This window comes from Hippoglossus hippoglossus, chromosome 19 (genome assembly GCF_009819705.1).
Source record: "Hippoglossus hippoglossus isolate fHipHip1 chromosome 19, fHipHip1.pri, whole genome shotgun sequence".
Lineage (NCBI taxonomy): Eukaryota > Metazoa > Chordata > Actinopteri > Pleuronectiformes > Pleuronectidae > Hippoglossus > Hippoglossus hippoglossus.
The window spans coordinates 18,416,732-18,437,127 of record NC_047169.1 but is presented as its reverse complement, the minus strand read 5'-3'; the positions used below and the strand labels follow the sequence as shown (position 1 = coordinate 18,437,127).

Here is a 20,396-nt window from a genome sequence, read left to right as displayed (position 1 = left end):
ACACTACACGATTCACACACAGCCAGGAGATCAGGGTAAAAGTGCATTCATGATGGGACACCATTGATTAATAACTACATAAATGTGATTGTCAGTTTGAGTGTGAAGAGTGACAGTGGAGCAGAAAGACACACACACACACACACACACACACACACACACACACACACACACACACACACACACACACACACACACACACACACACAGACCACTGTTATAGACTGTTGTAGTCATATTTTTGATTTGAAAACCTTATGTTGTAAAATACTGCACTCTTGTAATAACATTAACAGTCTATAATCCTTTTTTGAAGCACTTTCTAAATAACAAAGGAATTCATATTTATCTGACTGATATTAATTGATGATGAAGTAGCTACGTACAGTCATACATAGAAATGCATCAAGATGCATCGAGGATCGAATAGTTGTATCATATCAAAATCAGATTGAATCCTGAGGCTAGGGAAGATTCACACCGGTGTGGGTGGCTGAGGGTTAGATCAGTTGTTCTCCAACCAGAAGGTCGGTGGTTCAATCCCAGTCTTTCCCATCTGCATGCCAAAGTGTCCTTGGTCAAGATGCTGAACCCCAAATTGTCCCTAATAGGAAAAAAAGTGCTGCTAATACTGTATGAATGTATGTGTGAATGGGTGAATGGCAAACTGTACTGTAAAGTGCTTTGAGTGGTCTAAATGAAATGTTTTTTCAGATATGATGACTTGATGAAGAACCTGCCCCTGCCAGAGTACTCTGACCCAGAGGGCAACCTCAACCTGGCCTCCCACCTCCCATCTTTCTTCGTCAGGCCAGATCTGGGGCCGAGGCTCTGCTGTGCTTATGGTAAGAGGGAAATTAACAGCAGCAATGAGATCTCTTTACTGGTCATTTTTCATCAATTCACCTAGATTCTTTGTGTCATGAATGTTCTGCTAATCGGAAAATGAGCGAGGAGATATAAGATAATAGATATAAATAGAAGATGTAGATATAGCTTAAATAATCTGAACAGGTTCCATTTAAAATCCCTATCTGCCCCTTTTCTTATGAATGAGTTATCTTTCCTCCTCTAGGTGTAGCTGCTTCTCAGGACCAGGACTTTGGGACTGCCAACCTCCACGTGGAAGTGTCAGATGTTGTGTCCGTTCTGGTCTATGTAGGAGTAGCTAAAGGCAACGGAGTCCTGTCCAAAACCGGTAAGAACTTTTAAGACTGGATGGATGGACACAATGGTGAGCACAGTGGTGAACAGAAGATAAATGAGAACTTAGCCCATAATTGAAACACAAAAATACAATTAAGTAGTGGCTAGACTGCCTAACCCAGGATAACAGCAGTTTTCACTGTCCAAACTTTTCTATCAATATTTTGTGTTAATTTTTGTGTTAAGTGTTAAGTGTTATTTGTTACTCAGCAAAAATACTGAACATAAATATAAGGAGAAGGTTTGCTTTCTTTCTGCGTATTATTATAAACTGAACGTGTGTGTGTGTGTGTGTGTGTGTGTATGTAGGAGTGTTGAAGCGTTTGGAGGAGGAGGATCTAGATGAGGGAGTTCGGAAAAGGCTCAAAGACTCCAGTGAGACACCGGGGGCGCTGTGGCACATCTACCTCAACAGGGACATGGACAAAGTCCGGGAGTTCCTGTACAAGGTCAGTAATCTGACAAGCATATTTAACGAGTGCTCCAGCTTTAATTGAAACTGTCGTGAAATTCAGTACAAGTACTGACCTATACCATCCCTCCCAAACCACCACCTTAGCTCTGTAAGGAGCAGGGATTGGAGGTGTCCCCGGACCAGGACCCAATCAGAGAGCACGGCTGGTATCTGAGCAGGAAGCAGCGCCAGCGGCTGCAGGATGAGCATGGAGTTCAGGGCTGGACTGTAGTTCAATTCCTGGGAGACTCTGTCCTTATACCAGCAGGGGCTATGCACCAGGTATGCAGTATATTGACACATACTCACAGATCACTGTTAAGATACAGAAAAAGTACTTCATCTTACTAAAATGTGACATACACTGGCTGTCTGTATTTTGGTTTGATATGCTGTTTATGTTTGACTGCTAGAGACTGCTCTCCATTTGAGACCCTACAAAAAGTGCACTCTACACTCCTGTCTTCGACATATGTAACTGAAATCAATCTGGTCATATTCTATAGCTCCTCTACTGTCAACAAAATCCATGTACAGAGGCCATCCAACAGGGGCCATCTCCTATTAACAAGTATAGTGTGAATCAAAGCCTGAGCCACAGACCTCCAACACATCACTGAGTCACACTGTTACACTGGGTGACATGTTCATCGCCATGAACTCACACAGAGTAGTTTATTTTGACTCGGTCCCACATACACATCCTGTTGCCTCTAACTCATAGCACCAAATGTGGGCTAATCTACCAAAGAAAAGGGTCCCAAACAAATGCACCATTTACTCACGCTTAGGTAACAGTTGTTAAAAACGACAGCATCCACCTGTTTTAGGAAATAATTAAGACTTGAAGTTACTAAATACAATATAACACTTCATATTTTTTAGGTGTTTTTTGTAACTTCATTTTATTAGGCTAGTCCATTGTGCAAAACACAGACATCTTGAAATATGGGTATATGTATTCTGTTAACAACACTAAACCGATCGCGATAGCGTTTTTTCAAAGACCCTCCTCCTGCAGACTGCCGTCTGAAAAGACGGCAGTCTGCAGTAAGAGGTTAGGCGTTTTTATACATAGTGATGTAAGACATTTGAAAATTGCCAGAGAAGCCAAACAGGGATGAACAGGACCAGAACATGTGTCCCAGAGAGACTGGGGTATAGTCGCATCTATGACAGTTTGTAAGGACAGATGGATACATTTTGGCCAGTTCATTGGAATAATGAAGTCAGTGAGATACTTAAAATTGTATCAGATTATGTCTCACATAGAATCATGAGGAGTGGATTAATGAGATAGCGGAGTCTCACAGTCTCTGACCTATATCCACTTCCCAGGCAGTCCTAGTGCTGTTCCACGAGGGAATAAAGGGATAAATGCTGTATCGCACTGTTTAGAGAGTGGGGGGTATGATGAGAAATTCAATTCCAATATTGACCATAAGGGTCCTTCTTTAATGTATGCTTTTAATGCCTCCCAGACAGTACAATTAAGCATTCTTGGTGTGATATTTATTTCAGAGAAAACATTTCTATTTCAAATTTGTTAATCAAGAAATATTTTGAACTGTTGGAATGAAAATAAAGTGTTTTAGGCCTCGATCTATATAGCTGAGAGTGGAGGACACAATTTAAGTCGTCTCTATTCAAATAATTTATCTATTAAAAAATGAGAATTGAGATCAGGAAGAGACGCAATAAATTTGGAAAAAATTGTTGGTCCAAATGGGTCCATATAAATTGACCAGAATAACATGAACACTGCAAAGTTTTTCAATCACAATCACGTAACCACCATTGTTGTCTGAGAGAACATTACTGGTCACAAATGGGACCCCTCTCATAATTAATATGAGTAGAGTATCTCCTGCTTCATAATTAAAACTAGAATGAAAAACCTGACCAGTCCAGTTAGGTTTGAGTCTTTAATAACCTTGAGATGAGTTTCCTGAAGATATTATGTCGGAAATTAAAAGACTTTAAATGGGTAAATATTTTGCTGCGCTTGACCATGTTGTTTATCCCCCTAATGTCCCAGCTGATGCAGGACATATCACCAGGTACTTTGCAGGTTTTTCCAGTCATATCTTAATCATATAATAGTAAACTGAAGTAGGAATAGTAGGCTGAAGGAAAAATGAATCTGGCTGCTGTTTACATTACATAGAGACTGAGCTGTGTCTAGAGAAAGTATCTTAAATAACAAACACAGAAACAGACGGATAATAAACAAACCCCCTGACCCAGGAGCTCTGAGCTGCTCTTCCCTCAAAAGGAGACTGCTCCCTCACTACGTGAGCCTAACACTAACATGTAACTCGTCAAAACAATCCTCACCCAGGTCATATTCAAGTTACCAAAATAGGACAAATGAACCAAATCGCCCCCATGCAATATCTGATAGCCCTGCTAAATGAAAGGAGGTAGAAGGCATGAAGGCATTAATAATCCGAATGAGAAAAAGACAAAACAGCAGGATGAAATAAATAAATACAAATCCAGTTTAAGCTTTGCCACAGAAAAGGTAAACAGAGATAGAATCCTTTTGGCAGCCTCGCATAGAGAGTAGCTCATAAGCTGGATATTGCACTTGCCCAGTCAGAACATATGTATCCAGGCTTCGATGTTCAAATTGACAAAATAAACAGTTGCAGTCCAGCTGAGTGGAGGAGGCAGAGCACTGAACTCAGCACACTTAAGTTTGCCTCTCCAAATGAAAGAAAGAGGAAAGAAACACTGTTCAGGCTGTGTCGTGTCCCAAGAGAGAGATATAAACAGGATGGTCAGATCACGGCCCTTCTCAAGCCACTATCGAGCCATCGAGGCTTTAATGATGACAGACACTGTCATCGGCTGTCGTGGCTAGCTGGTATATTAGCATAAACAACTTTCTCATTGGTACCTTTATAGTGAAATAATTTTTAAGATGTTTGTTTTCCAAGGGAACCAGTGGGTTTTTGGTTGGTTGTTGGTTTTGGTCTTTTTAATGGGATCTTTACAATATGAAAAATATGATGTTGTAAAATACAGAGCACTTAGTTTTTGGTCAGATGTCATAAATGATCTGAATTTATATTTAAAAATGTTCAAACTGACAATATTTCAGATTTCTAGTATTTTTTCATATTTTTTTATTTTTATATATTAAAATTAATAGTTTTTAATAGTTTCTATACCTTTTATAGGTAATACAGTATGTACATTGACATTATCTTTTGCTACTAATCGTTGTTGTGTGCTGCTCTGTCGATGCTCAGCCTGTTTATGACCTGCTGATTTATTGCCACGCCCTCTCTCCTCTCTCCTCTCTCCTCTCTCCTCTCTCCCCTCTCCTCTCTCCTCTCTCCTCTCTCCTCTCTTAGGTCCAGAACCTTCACAGCTGTGTACAGGTCATCAATGACTTTGTGTCTCCTGAGCACGTGGCCAACTCCTACCATCTGACCCAGGAGCTGCGGCCCAGTAAAGAGGAGGTCAACTATGAGGATAAACTACAGGTGATACACAGCAGTTCAGGCAACATTACATCATTAAATATCCTTTATGCCATATTTGACCAGTTGAAATCCTGCTCATAATTGTCACATTATCATTAATAATCTTAGTTTGGCAGTGCAGCAGTTAATACTCAGGAACTTCTCTCATTAGAGTTGATCTTTATGATAACCTGGTGAATCAATATTTGTGTGTGTGGGTGTGTGTTTGTGTATAAAATAAGGAGAGACAAAATGGCACAGTGAGTCATCTTCAGTGATGTATTTAGATGTCGAGTGTGGCTGCTCTGTAAACACACCACACACACTCGGGCTGTAAATGAGATGCGTCACCCTCCATCTCCTGTCTGTCTGTACTCAAGCAGTGTACACACACACACACACCCACACACACACAGGCTGCTGTTTGGTTCTACTTAACAACACAACAAGCATCCGATCATTGCTGCAGGATCATTAGTACCACACATTATTTGTGTATCAACACTAAATGCTCTGCTCTGTCTGTCTAGATGTGCACATATAAACCATCATAACTCTAAAGAGGGGTTTTATGAATTTTGTGCAGTGTTGAGGTTTCTGCAGATAAGTTTAACTTAGACTGGCACAGCTCATACCCACTGTATTGTCACCAGTATACATGAGCATTTACCTCAGTGGAAGGGATGATGTAGTCGGAGGAGCAGTTTGTCTAGACTTTGCACTGAGGAATAATTTACAGGAATGAAAAATAATCCCAACAGTCCCATCTCAGAACAGGTTTGCCAGAGTGAATTAGGATATCATACAGCTTTTTAGTCAGAGCAGACCTCCACTCCATGTAGTCACTACACCTGAGGAGCTCTCTCTGTTAGAGGCCCCAACACAGATCCACCTCAGACACCACTTTCATGGACTTTATGTCACTTGGTTTTTGCTGGGTATGGTGGGAGTGAATAAAGACAGGTGTGGTCATGCAATACATTATTGATTAAAGAGAACTACTAACATGTAATCTATTGTAGTTCAAATCTGTAACTTTAAAATGTTGATTTGCAGAGCTGCTGCAATTTCAGATAATTGGCCTCAAGTCAACTTTGGAATACATATTTGCATGTTTTGCGACTGTGGATGTCGTCTCCTTCACTTTGACTGAAAGTGTATCGTGAAGCAATTGCTTTACAAAAATTGTGAAGTGGAGGAATTATTACAGCAACTAAAGCCTCTATCAGGGTTCATGTTGGCACCTGATTATTGTTTATGACCCGGCCTGAGAAATAGGGAATTTATCCTTTAGGTCATGTTCAATTGTTCAGTAGTTATGTAGTAAATCCGAGCCTGCTCCAGAAAAGTACACAAAAAACAAAAGTCTAGTTAGTTATGAAACTGTTATGGAATCAGCTCAGCTGTTAAACCCTTGCCCCTCTTCCTCCTCAGGTGAAGAATATCCTGTTCCACTGTGTGAAGGAGGCGGTGAACTCGCTGAAGAGGAGCAGCTCTGAGGAAGACAATGAGGAAGATAACTCATGACGCCCCCTTGGCCTCATCCACACCTTCCAGAGAGGGACACCACTCCCATCAGCACCTCCCCCCTCACCACGCCCTCCACTTCACATGGAGGTCTGTGTCACATGACCACAAGAGGTGGTTGGGTCGGAGCTGGTCATGTGAGCTCCACCTGTCTCACTCATCCAGGTGGCCAATCAGAGGCACGCCCACCTCGATCATCATCAGCCCAAACCTTGAGTGCCAAGAGGAGAACAACAGAAGAGCAGAGGCCTCTGGACCGACAGGGATCAAACCTCCACACACCTCAGTGGGAGCACACTGAACACAGGCAGGATCGAGGACCTGTGTGGGCGAGTGGGAGCCTTGTTAAAGCCACTTCAAACCTCCACTGTAACACAACCCAACTGATTGCTGTGACTGTGACGGTGCATCATGCTAAGATCCAGTCGCCATGGAGACTGGGACTGTCCTGTAAGCAGCAGTGATGATGGAGACTGAGAAGACGCACTGAGCCCCCTGCTGCTCTCAGTAATCTGCTGTGGAATTAAACGGCCAGGAGGTTTAATCCCTGTCTGTAGCTGGCCACACAACGTCTTGGACAGAAGATTTCGCTGATCACGACAGCATCACCAGCAGCATCAGGATCAAACTGTCATCTCTGATGTTAAAAAAATAAAATAAAAAAAAAAAGGATTCTAGGGGGAATAATGCAAAACATAAATCTCAGATATTTAGTCAGCAGTGTCTGCTGCTCCCTCTTTACTTGTCTCATCTGTAACTTGTCTGGTCTTGTCCTTTGTCTAGTTCTGTCTGTCTGTCTGTTGCTGTTTTGTTCTTCATTTTCTTTTTCATACCAACATTGTTTTATTTCCTCTGTGAAGATGTATTTATTTTATAGCTCTGTGATGATGCAGTGTTATTGAGACAAAAAGCATTCATGTAAATGTGACCTGTACAGTTTCTCTTTTTCTTTTGATATGTGGTTTTCAGTTGTAAAACGGCTCTACTGTGATGGAGGACACACACACATACACACACACACGCATACACACAAACATAAACACAAACATACACAGAGACACACACACACACTCACACACCAGCTAATGCCTGTAACTTTGGGAAATGTTGATGCTCTACAGTCCTCATGCCATAAATACATTTTTGAAAATGAACTGCCAAACTATTGTAAAGACTGTGTAAAGTTGTATTATGTAAAGAAAAAACAAAATGACTTATACACTCAGCATTTTATGAAAAAGTATTCTCTGTAAAATGGAGACATTTACAAAAAAGATGTAATTTATTTAAGAAAATAATTGTCTTGTTTTTTGTTTTGTTAAGATTTACTATAGTGAACCTTTGAAGTAAAAGTAAAATAATGAAAAACTTAACTGTAATGTGTAAATATATACTTTCACTGAAGTATTTTTTTAAAATATGGCTTGCTTCAATTTCAAATTTTAAAGTGCAAGTGTTAAATGCTTTGTACATTGAAGTTCAAAAGGGTTTTACATTTTCCATTAAAATGGATTTATCAAACGTTTGGTGTCATGGTTTTGATGCTGAGGCTCCGTACACATTCTGACTGAATGTGAAGACATTTAAGGAATGAATTGAAGAGTTAATAAATGTCTCTCACTGTGAGTTTGCTAATTCTTTGTTTCATTAAGTATATTAGACGACAGCAGTAGACTTCAAAAAAAGCAGGAACCACTCTGACAGCACAGTCACAATTCACTTCACTGAAAATCGCTCCGTGTCAGTCACTTATTTGTCTCTGCTGCAACATAAGAATTCAATATCTGAACAGAATTCATGAGTGTTGATCAATAAAAGGAATAGGTAAAATAAAGGATTGCCTGATAGTCAAATGACAGATAAATGATTCAATCAGCACATCGCCCCCCTTAACAAATAACTATCAATTTGTTTCAAGCAAGGGAAATAGATAAGGGGTTACACTTTGTGTGTAAACATCCTCGCCCAATAAAATATAGAGTAGATGTGAAGTTAATTTGAGGCTCCAGCAGACGGACGTAGTCAAGTTCAAGTCACCATTTGTGTTACACCGAAGCTCAGCAAGGAAACACACTGTAACTTTGAAGAAACCCAGTTGACACGATGACCTCAGACTCCTGGAGTCTCATATTAACTTGATATTAAACTTTTGAATACGTCTTTGTAGACAGAGGCGACTGTTACCTAATTGTCAGGATGACAACAAGCATGGACTCGTGGACACAACAGTTGTTTCAAGGCAATGATGGGAACATGTATTGGAATTTGCATTGTCTCATTATGTCCACTAGATGGTGTTGTAATTCCATGTTAGTTGTGTTTCCAGTGATGGTGACAACTCTCTTCACTTGTGGCAGACTAAAGTTAAAAAACAATAAACAGATCACATTTACAAATCAAAACCAGCTTCGCCTCCTGTCACTGCAGCACCTATGAGATCTGTTGTCTCTCAGCGTTTCAACTGTTTAACCTCATTATTCAGGAAGCTGGAGGAGGTCTGAGGAGGAGGTGCAGGTTCCCACTTTGTGAATCCACTCGTCTGCAATGAGATGCAGCATGTATGCTAATGCTAACCCTGTACAGTAGCTCTGCATTTAGAGATCTGAGTTTTTTCCAGAAATTGTGGTCACAAATAATTTGTCACATTTCTAAATAATAAAGGCACAGGACTAGAAATCATCCATTAATACATCAGTGTAAAGATGTTAGAAACAATGCATCACAGGTTCATCCTGAATAGAATCGTGTGCACACTTATTTAATTGGGCCTGAACTTTAATGCTCCTCCACTGATGTGAATCTGTGAGCCTTCCCCACTCAACAGATTTGTGTAATCCCAGTCATGAACTGGGTGCTGTGAAGTTCCCCAGTCCGGCTCATGGTTTCCTCTTCCCCTTCTCCACAGAAGTCCTCTGGTCTGTGTGCTCCGGGGCCGGAGCAGCATCCTGTGCCCTCTTCAAAACATACACTCACACCTCACACTTTTACAATCTTCTACACATTGGAGGTTACTGCACCAGCACTGGTACATGCAGTCTGCAGTAAAGTCTCCATCAAGATGTTGTCAGATACAGAGCAGATGCTGGTTGAACACCTCACTGGTTTACTTTGCATGTAGCAAGAAGGAGATGGACTCATGTGAATAACTGCAGGGGGAAGTGATGGTTCTCCCTGCCTACTGGGAGTGAGCCAGTTGTGGCTGGTGTAATGAAATACCAGTTTCTGAGGGCTATGCAGGGAGCCATTCTGAGTCACCTCACTCACACCACAGCTGTAACCTGTCGTTTTTTGAAAGTCTCTGGCTGCCACAGATATGAATGGATGATATTAAACTTACCTTTCCATTCTTCATTGAAAGCCACTTACAGTATTTTGAAGGTTTAATTCAGATGATCGAGTTCTTTAGTGCTGTAACGTTTTCCGTCCTTTATCCCTCACCAGGTCACTAAGTATCTCACAGTCTCTGATTAAGACCCTTTTTGGTGCTGTTGATTTTCACATGAGTTCATTTTATTGCGGAGACCCTGCTACACGGCCTTTAGGACCCCTCGTTGTCCCGCCTTCGAAGCGACATCATATTGCTGCCCAGTGTGTGATTTCAGAGAACCTGCTGGCGTTCATAATCAGAGGTGTGAATATGTAACACAGCAGCGTTGGCGTCTGTCCCACCGCACCAGCCATCATCCCTTTAACTCAGACATCTGGCTCTGTGACAGCCTCCACTGCTGGCATCGAGGTGAGTCAACAGCCCCCCCCCCCCCCCCCCCGTTCTGAGCTTACACCATTTATACTGAATGCCAAGAGTCATACGATCTGGTGGAGTCCTGAAGAATGAGCTGGACTCAAACACTGCAGCGGAGGTGATGGAGCACAGGTGTGCAGGTGAGTTGGCAGGAAACAGTATACAACATTAGTCCAGACACCACACACACACACACACACACACACACACACACACACACACACACACACACACACACACACACACACACACACACAAACACAGGACCAAGGTCAAAACGGGGACAAACACACAGGCGGAGGAAAAAATGGCAGGAAAGTGGGAACAAAGAGCTAAATCCTGACCCTTTGCCTTGTTCTGCTGCAGCCAGTTAGAACGTGCAAACCTTAACATAACACAACATAACACCACATAATATAAGAGATGAGAAAAGCCTCTTGTAGCACAATATGCAGTGATTTTGTTGTGAAGTGGTTTAAAGACAACTGTGACCCATGTAGTGAAGCTTCTGGCTATTTGTGTTTTAAGATCATAGTGACTGTTGGGAGACAAATGGGGTCAGTGGTTTAGTTCCATTAAAGGTCCTGAGATGTGGATCAAGTAACTTTTCACTAATCCTAGTCTGCAGGCCGAAGTGTCCTTGGGCAAGATACTGAACCCCATATTGCACCTTCTGGTAGAGAAAGTGCTGCCCATAGATGCACTGTATGTGTGTGTGAAAGAGTGAATGTAACACTGTGCTGTTAAGCTGCCTGGGACGTACAGCACAAACTGACCTTTTGTCTGAGATGTTGATACAGACATCTTTATTCTAAATCATCTCACTGCAGTTCTCTTGTCAGGTTCAAACTGTATATTATAATATCATGTTTATCTTTGAGTTGAAATGACAGTATTTAGTTCAAATGACGAGCAGATGTAATGTATTTAGCAGACAGTGATGGACTCGGCCTGTTTTTCTGTCCAATTTCATGTTCTCTCTGCTGGGACCTGTTTGCTTTGACAAACTGGAGGTCACCTCTGGGCTGCTGCCTGCTTGTGCATGTGTGTGTGTGTGTGTGTGTGTGTGTGTGTGTGTGTGTGTGTGTGTGTGTGTGTGTGTGTGTGTGTGTGTGTGTGTGTGTGTGTGTGTGTGTGTGTGTGTGTGTGTGTTTGTGTGTGTGAGAGAGAAAAGGGAGAGAAAAGGGAGAGAGAGAGAGAGAGAAGCCAGTGCTGACATGAGTAATGCCGGGATCAGCGCCCATTCATGCCTCCAAAGCTGAACTGGAAACACACATATTATCCTGCTCTCCATTATATAAGCTGAAAATGTGCCTCCTGGCAATGTGTGTGTGTGTGTGTGAGTGTGTGTGTGTGTGTGTGTGTGTGTGTGTGTGTGTGTGTGTGTGTGTGTGTGTGTGTGAGACAGGTTAACTGGAGTACACTGAGGCAGAAGTTCACCACTGAGTTCAGACTGAGGTCACTCTCTCTCCTCCTCCCTCCCTCACTTTTGTCTGTTTGTCTCTGATGCTCCCTCTTCCTTTGTTTTCTTGCCCTTGTTTATTTTTATTTTTCACATTTTACTAATTTGCTCTTCTTTCTTTCTTTCTTTTATCTTTCTTCCTTTCTTCGTTCTTTCTTTCTTTCTTCGTTCTTTCTTTCTCCTATCTCTGTCATTCTTGACCTCTCTACCTCTCTCAGCGTTAATGGCTTTTTAACAGGATTCATTGTTTGCTGACTGCTTGTTTTCTAACCACAACAACTCAGGTGTGTGTGTGTGTGTGTGTGTGTGTGTGTGTGCGTGCGTGCGTGTGTGGCCCGTCTTCCAGAGTACAATAGATGAAGTGCCTTCAGGGTTCAGCTGTAGGTCAGTAGTAATGTAATTCCACCCACACACAACCTACTGCTTTCCAAGATTGCATTTTGGTTGTAACGTTTAAAGTCCATGTATTTAACTGTGTCATCAGATTCAAAGTTCAATTCAAATATTTCACAAGAGTATTTTAGAGTTTAATTACCAAACTTGAGTGTGATTAGTGATAAAGATTTGCATTCATCATCAATACATAGTTTTTCTGACTTTTCTCTTTGAGAGAGAGAGAGTATGTGTGTGTGTGTGTGTGCGTGTGTGTGTGTGTGTGTGTGTGTGTGTGTGTGTGTGTGTGTGTGTGTGTGTGTGTGTGTGTGTGTGTGTGTGTGTGTGTGTGTGAGAGAGAGAGACACAGACTTGTTGCAGCAGTCAGTGTGTACAAACAGAAACTGTTCTTCAAAGTGAAACGACGTGTCATAAATCGTGTGTGAGGACAGGAGGCAGCTTCCTGCTGCTCCTCCCTGTCTGAGGCTCAAAGTGGAGCCACACATGCAGGACAATAGTCCACACTGGGTTCCACATGTACCTGCAAACAGGATCACACCACTTCCACTGCTTCTATTGTACATATACAACCGTGAACTGGATAACAACTACAGTATAACCACAGCAACATGAAGAGAGCGTGGATTCCTCTCCTACAGGGGGCGGTGCTGTTCCAGTGCTTAGAGAAAAGCAGGGTCCCTCTGAATGGCTAGTGCAGGAGCAGTGATGTGCCTCCAACAGATCAGGCTGCTACAAACTATACGATTTATAGCTTTTTTTTAAATCACTCACATAAACAAGCCTGCTGTCAAACAAGAGACAAATAAAACACCCCAAGTCAGAAGTAGTAGCACAGCTCCATTCATTGCACCAGCACTAGAGCCCCAATTTCATACAAGGAAATACACATACGGAGGTGGGAGGAATAAAGTACACATATACAAGTAGGGAATGGTACTCAGCACAAAACTGAGGTAGTTCTGTTCAATTATATGCTGCTTTCACCACCACTACATTTCAGAGGGAACTAGAATGGCAGCCCATCATTCTCCTTAAATTCAATCAAACTGAACCAAATTGCCCACAGTTTTCATAACTTTTATTTACAGAAATCAGTCCCCAAAATATGTCTGATTTGTTTTTACATCTAGATCCATGCATTATTTCCTGGGAAACTTGTGAAAAATGTCCAACAAGCAACATTAAAGAAGGAAAAGATTCCTGCAACTGGCCCCTGATCTGGATCCACACCAACATTTTATTGGTTCTTCCACCAAGTTTTGTGGGAATCCCTTTTGCATAAAATAGATTTTGCATGATCCTGTTTACTAATTTACAAACAAACAGACGGACAGGGGTGAAAACATAATTTCCGTGTATTTTTAATACTTTTTATACTTCTGTGCTTTTGCCTAAAGACCCAGTGAAACAGAATAGGTGTAATCCTCATATTTGCATGTCTCCAGTAAGAGCATGAAGCTAAAGAATGTTATGATATTGATCGGTGTTTATGTTTGTCAAAACATGAGACATGTCCTGTTGCAGAGTTGACAAATAAATGAAAAGTCATGACGACAGCTCTCTGGTGTCGACACACTCTCCTCACCACCGATCACCTGATGGAGGATGAGTGGGAGCCCCGGAGGTGAGTCATCAAACTGTGGAAACCGTTTTACTGGAAGAGAAAGACAGAGATTTAGACGTAGAATAAACTGGGAACATATACGTTTCATTTCATTGGGTCTTTAAGAAGTATTTTAAATAGAGGACTTTTACCTACTTATAGTGGAAATACTTTCATAATATAGAAGTGCTTTTACTTAAATGTAAGATTTAAGTGCTGCTAACAGAAATAAACATCAGTGGATTCTGTCTTTTAAAGGAGTCCAGTTTCAGGGCCTACGAAAAGGCTCCAATGTGGTTTTAGAGACAACAAAAGAGTTTGTCAGCCAACAATAATTCACCCTTATCTTACTTCTGCTATTCCTCACACTGATCCCCCTGGTCCCCAAACAGTCTTAGTCCTAAACCTTCCATTAAGCAACACGATACTTTCTTTCATTAGACCCTCAGCTGAAAGAAGAAACCCCTTAGTTTGAGACACACACACTTCTTATTATCAATTTGTAGCCTCCAGTGCCAAGCTGAGATAAGCGTGATGACCTCAACATGACATCATCTGAGTTCACTTCTCAGAGATTTAAAAATCAGGGGACTGCCCCTTTAATGATTTGAGCAAATCTCCTACACGCTGCTTCAAAACATGTCGGCCAGTTGAAACAGCTCCCTGCTGCAGCTCAGAGTTCAACATCAGACAGATGCACAGTCCTCCCTCCCTGCTTCCTCCATCAGATCCCTGTGTGTGGAGGTCGCAGCCTCCTGCTGTGTCTTCACCACCGTGAACTCTCTCAGGGCTTTGTGTGTGTGTGTGTGTGTGTGTGTGTGTGTGTGTGTGTGTGTGTGTGTGTGTGTGTGTGTGTGTGTGTGTGTGTGTGTGTGTGTGCAGCATACCTCCATTTGGCAAGCTGAGGTTTGCTCCCAGTAAAAGTGGACCACAGGTGCTTGTCTCTCACACCTCGACAGAAAGCTCCTCAGGACTGATTTCTGACCTCGCTCTCACATTCCTGCTGCCTGTTGGTTTATTCTACTGACATTTCAACACGAAACCTGCATGAAATTGCATATACCTGAGTTACTGAGGGTATTTGAACACCTACAGTTATGAGATTCACATTCGAGCAAGGAAGATGTTAAAATGCAAGATGGTTACAAACAGGAACCTTATCACCCACTGAGCACACTTGCTAGTAATGGATGATGTGAATTTGGACACGTGGACACACTTTTCCTTTTTAAATAGACTTTATTAAATGTCAGACAAATGTTACATACATTTAGAAAATAGTGGCTGGTAACATGGAAATAATGAAATGTGGTAGAATCCCCTCATGATCAATGAAAGAGAAAAAGTCAACTTATACATTTGGTTACATTCTCCACAGTATCGCAATTTATAAAAAGATCAAATGCCAGGTCTTGAGTCTTTTGTTTGATATCAAATGATCTTAGTTTTTTCAGTTCAGTGAGTATTTGTTTGCAGACCACGTCACTGGGGATAGTGGTTTGGTACAGAGCTCCAGTAGAGATCCTGGTGTGAACTGATCAGTTTCTCAACAAATTCTCCATACATAACAGATTTATCATTTACATCCAATGTTAAAACCAATAGATTGAATTTTGTGACCTCTCACAGTTTAAAAGCAGTTGATCCACAACATGTCACCTGCGCAAAATCACACAACCGAACACAGAAAAATGCAAAGTGGATAAAACAATCAACATAAAAACAAAGAATCCTATGGGGATTTCTGCCTCTCAGAGACTCACAACACTGAAGAACCTCATTACATTTACAAAACAACCAGGTAAAAGGAAACAGGAAACAGCTTCAGCCTGTTTATGTTATGAATTAATCTGCTTGAATGCATACTTGCATGAATTTGACCTTTTCAGATGATGTCACGTTGTATTGAAGCGAACACGGAGGCAGGTTTGACTGATGCACTGGATCCATGCAGCACTAATCTCAGTCTCAATCGGGAATTTGTCTCATGTTTCTTCCTGGTTTCGATGAGTGGGGATAGGACACAGTCTTGTAGATTGACGATATCATACATTTATTTATAGAAAACCTTCAGACATATCGAGATGTATATAAGTTAAAGATCTGTCGTGAGGATGGACAATATTTCACTGCTGAGATTCATGTTTAAAATTGTTTTTTCCATTAAATAATGTAAATAAAAAGAACCAATGTTAGACGAGATTCATATGTATAATTGTGACTTAACTGCTGTGCCACAGAGAACAGTACCATCAGTATGACCCCACTGCTGCTCACACCTCTGTGACTCCACCACATCTGGAGTTGAATGAACTGTGAGTAATCTGGTTAGTTGGTCTGAAAGGTAGCATCTATCTAGATCTCAAATTGTGATTTGTGAATATGGGCTATACAAATAAAACTTGATTGATTGATTGATTGGTTATCTGTAGAATCCCCAAAAAACCTCTGCAAGTAATATGATGGATTGACTGCATTTAATACCTGATTATGTATAATTACTTCACATCTCTGCAGTTTGTTTTGCAGAAGAGAAATACTTTCTACAAGATCAGAAAAAAAGGCTCGTGTTTTCTTTTTCTGATAACTGCAGACACTAAGTCACGAATCACTGATCTCAAGTCATTTTGAAAGAGAGAGAGAGAGAGAGAGAGAGGGAGAGAGAGAGAGAGAGAGAGAGAGAGAGAGAGAAAGAGAGAGAGAGAGTGTGTTTGTGTGTGCGTGTGCTGGGGTTGGGGGGGAAGATATGACAGAGGAGGGGGCGAGAGAGGTAACAGGGTTAACAGGGAATTGGGCATTGGATGTTGGGTGGGGGGTTACAGCTACGTGGAGAGGGCTGGGGTAAGATTGGGGTGAGGGTTTAAGTTGAGGCCAGAGGGGAAAGAGAGGAGAGAAGTGTGTGTGTGTGTGTGTGTGTGTGTGTGTGTGTGTGTGCGTGTGTGTGTGTGTGTGTGTGTGTGTGTGTGTGTGTGCGCGTGCGTGCGTGCGTGCGTGCGAGTGTGCGTGCGTGCGTGCGTGCGTGCGTGGGTGTGTGTGAGTGTGTGCGTGTGTGCGTGCGTTTGTGCGTGTGTGCGTGCGTTTGTGTGCGTGTGTGTGTGTGTGTGTGTGTGTGTGAGGGTTTAAGTTGAGGGCAGACGAGAGACTGCCTGTGTGTTTCTGTCCTCTGAACGACCCTCTCTACTTCTACACATGAACGAGAGGCTCCCATCTTAGCATGTGTCAGTGTTTGTGTGAGTGTATGTGAGGGGGAACAAAGCAGTACAGGTGGGAACATTCAGTTACTGTGTATGTTTGTTTAGCAGATACGATAAAAAATAGAATCCCATTAATGTTAACTGTAACAGCAGCAGTATCTGAACTGCTTGCTATGTGTGTACTTTGGAAAGTGTTCAGGTTGTTCAGGTGAGGGGTGTGGCAGCATGCAGGAGGCAGGAGGCAGGAGGCAGGAGGCAGCATGCAGGAGGCAGGAGGCAGGAGGCAGGAGGTAGGAGACAGGATGTAACATATTGATTACCCTGTGGAGATCCTGTGTTTTTTGTTTACACTACATCGACACTGGCGTCGGCCCTTATCACCAAAAGCTCTCCTGACATCTTCGCCTGTGTCTCCTTCATGCATGGCTCCTCTTTGTCGTTCTCATTCTGACATCCTCTGGAGTTTTAACCAGGGGGATGGCTCTGGAAACTCTGGACATTTACCTTCTCACATCCGGCCCGTCCAGAGAATGTCTTGAGATTCTCTGGATATTCTCTGGAGTTTAGTGCATGTCTGAAAGCAGCATTTGTTACATGTGGAGGGTTAGAATAGAAAACATTAAATAAAGCTCTTTTCAGACATGAAGGGGGCCGACCTACAAATTCTGCTGCAGAAAGCACTTCTGTTGTTTACATCAACTACAGCTCCCGCCCCTTATCGTCAAAAACTCTTGCATCTCATTGTCTTTCCAAGTTGACATCTTTGTCGGCATCTTATTTGTGTACAGCTCCTCTTTTTGCATCCTGAGACATTTGTGTTCTTCCAGTTTCATCAACACGCCCACTCGCTCTCTGTGAATTTTCTAGACATCTTCCTTCTGATTCTCACACAGACATTTTCCGGTCATTTCATCAGTTTCTGACAGGCAAACAGACTAAAGGAAACCATCACCTCTTCCATCTCCACAGGATCTCCAGGGCTCAGCCTGAGTGGTCACCTCTCTTATCAAGGCCGTTGTCCCTCGATTGCTCAGTTTGCAGCTCCTTCCACCTCTTGGTTTTTGCTCTGATGTGCACGCGAGCTGTGAGACAAATGTGTGTCTTTACAATCCATGTGTCATCAACTGAATTTCTACAGGGGGACCCCGAGTTGTAGAAACATCTCAAAGAAGATCAACAACATGGGAGGAACCAGAGTTAAATGGTAGTGTCATAGTAACGTGTTTAAATACTTATTTCACTGTGACATTTCTGTTTTATTCCTTTTAATTAATAAGCTAAAATTGGCTTTGCAGTTATGGGGTACTGTCACAAATCGTCAGTCTTACAGGGCTTAAAATGGGGTCCTATTTATTATTATTATTATTATTATTATTATTATTATTGTTATTATTATTGACTGATTGCAAACTTTGCCACCACAGTGGAATTCTAGTTAATGATGGAAGGATTGTTGAATGATGTGAGGATGAGACTCTCCGTGCAGCTGAGGAACTTCCATTCATAAAACTGGAAAGCAGGTGCCACTATCACCTTGTTGGTTTAGCTGCTCTATGAAAGAAAGAGGAAAGATGAGATCAAACTCAGTAAAGAAATATGATGTCAGTTTATGATTTATTGGGTGTTTCTCTTTCGGTGTGTACAATCAACACTGAACACACGTATATGAACACACACACACACACAGACTCAGCTGGGCTGGGCTGGGAGCCATGGAACAGACTGCCGGTTTCACGCTCCAAAACATTTTACCGGAACATTCTGCAGGAGCCTGACTCCAGCTGGTAGAGTGGACAGGAAGGACAGGTGTGGCAGAGTGTGTGTGGGTGGCTCCCTCTCTGTCTCTGGAATCTGTGCATGTGAGACTGAGGAGTTGTAATATCATATAGGAGCTCCTGACAAACACAATGGATACGTTTTCTTCCACACAAAACATTTGCAAAGTTGGTTTCTCAAATAATATTTCAAATCCTGTGTTGTTAACATCCACATTTGCCACCTTGCAGTCTTCCTTGCTGACTTTGCTGGCTCATGACACCAGGAGCAGGAGCGTGTCCCCCATGCATCTCTGTCCTTGTGTGTAAGATCCAAACATGAATAGGACTCACCCTTAAAAACACTGAACTCTACTATAAGTGGTTACATCGTTACAACCAACACTAGTCTCTGCTCTCTCTGACAGCAGGCGTTGCCCCAGTTGAAAGTGTTGAAACTATAATCAAATCAAATGTTATTTGTATAGCCCATATTTACAAATCACATTAAGCCTCATATAGAACTTAACAAGATGCGGCATCTTCTTCCCTTACCTCTCAGCGACAGTAAGGAGAAACTACCAAAAACACAGGGGGACACAGAAATCACAGGAGAGTCACAAGTGAGGGATCCTTCTTAGAAGGTGGACACAAGTGCAATAGATGTCACATGTAGTAGAGCACATAACATTATTTAAAACATTTACGAGTAGAGACACTGTTGAAAATAAATGTTTAAAGCATTTTAGCAAAACGAAATCAGTAACAAGTATTGATGGAACATAATTGTGATGAAGAGGAAGATGAGGAAAGAGAAGCTGAATAAGAGCTGGTCCAAGGCAAACCTGGACCAGTGTCTGCTTCCTTAACTGAAACAACTCAAATCTACATAAAAACCTGTTGGTTTCAAAGTTATGTTAACAGTACAGTGGAGTCAGGAGGAAAGACCTGCTGGATTAAAAAGAATTATGGATAAAAACTATGCAGTGTGGCAAGCAAGAGGTATTGTGGCATTCCAATATTTGTCATTTCAAACACTTGGATCCAACAGCCTTACCCCTGTGTTGGTAAACTGAATGGGCAGGGAGGAGCAGGAGGAGGTGTTACAGGGACGGGGAGGAGAAGAAGGGAGAGGGAGAGAAGTGCTGAACTCTCTTTGACTGTGGAGGAGGTGACTCAAGTTCAAATGTTACATAATCTCGATGGCCTCCTGTAGGAATGCTACCACACGCACACGTACACGTACACGTACACACACACACACACACACACGCACACACACACACACACACACACACACACACACACACACACACACACACACACACACACACACACACACACACACACACATACACAAACTTTATGACTCTTAAACAGTTTGTGCTGTCCTCCACTTGCATTAACAAGTGTGTTAATGTATTTACATCTACATGGAACGACTTTGTTCTCAACTTGCAGATGTCTTCTTCACATTGCTGCTGAGTGGAGTTACAATGGTAAACAATACCTAATTAACAAATCCACTGATCCATTGGAAATGATATGAAATGTCAATCCGTCCATCAGACAATCCACCACTTTCACT

At 42.0% G+C, this 20,396-nt stretch overlaps 1 protein-coding gene and 1 long non-coding RNA gene across 4 annotated transcripts in view; one reads left to right on the top strand and one right to left on the bottom strand.

The window, feature by feature from the left end:
• jmjd1cb (jumonji domain containing 1Cb) overlaps positions 1-8,286 on the top strand; it is a 110,837-nt gene extending 102,551 nt beyond the window's left edge. For all 3 annotated transcript variants that reach the window (XM_034569746.1, XM_034569745.1, XM_034569747.1), the window contains 6 exons: positions 715-845; positions 1,076-1,198; positions 1,516-1,655; positions 1,766-1,942; positions 5,023-5,154; positions 6,568-8,286. In XM_034569746.1, coding sequence (XP_034425637.1) covers positions 715-845; positions 1,076-1,198; positions 1,516-1,655; positions 1,766-1,942; positions 5,023-5,154; positions 6,568-6,660 — 796 coding nt within the window. In that variant the 3' untranslated portion in view covers positions 6,661-8,286. The remainder of the gene's footprint in view (positions 1-714; positions 846-1,075; positions 1,199-1,515; positions 1,656-1,765; positions 1,943-5,022; positions 5,155-6,567) is intronic.
• LOC117752447 lies at positions 5,165-19,933 on the bottom strand. Its single transcript, XR_004612083.1, has 3 exons — positions 19,922-19,933; positions 18,053-18,056; positions 5,165-5,553 (listed from the first exon to the last, which is right to left on the bottom strand). It is a non-coding gene; the product is annotated as an uncharacterized LOC117752447 (long non-coding RNA).
• Positions 19,934-20,396: the final 463 nt, after the last annotated feature.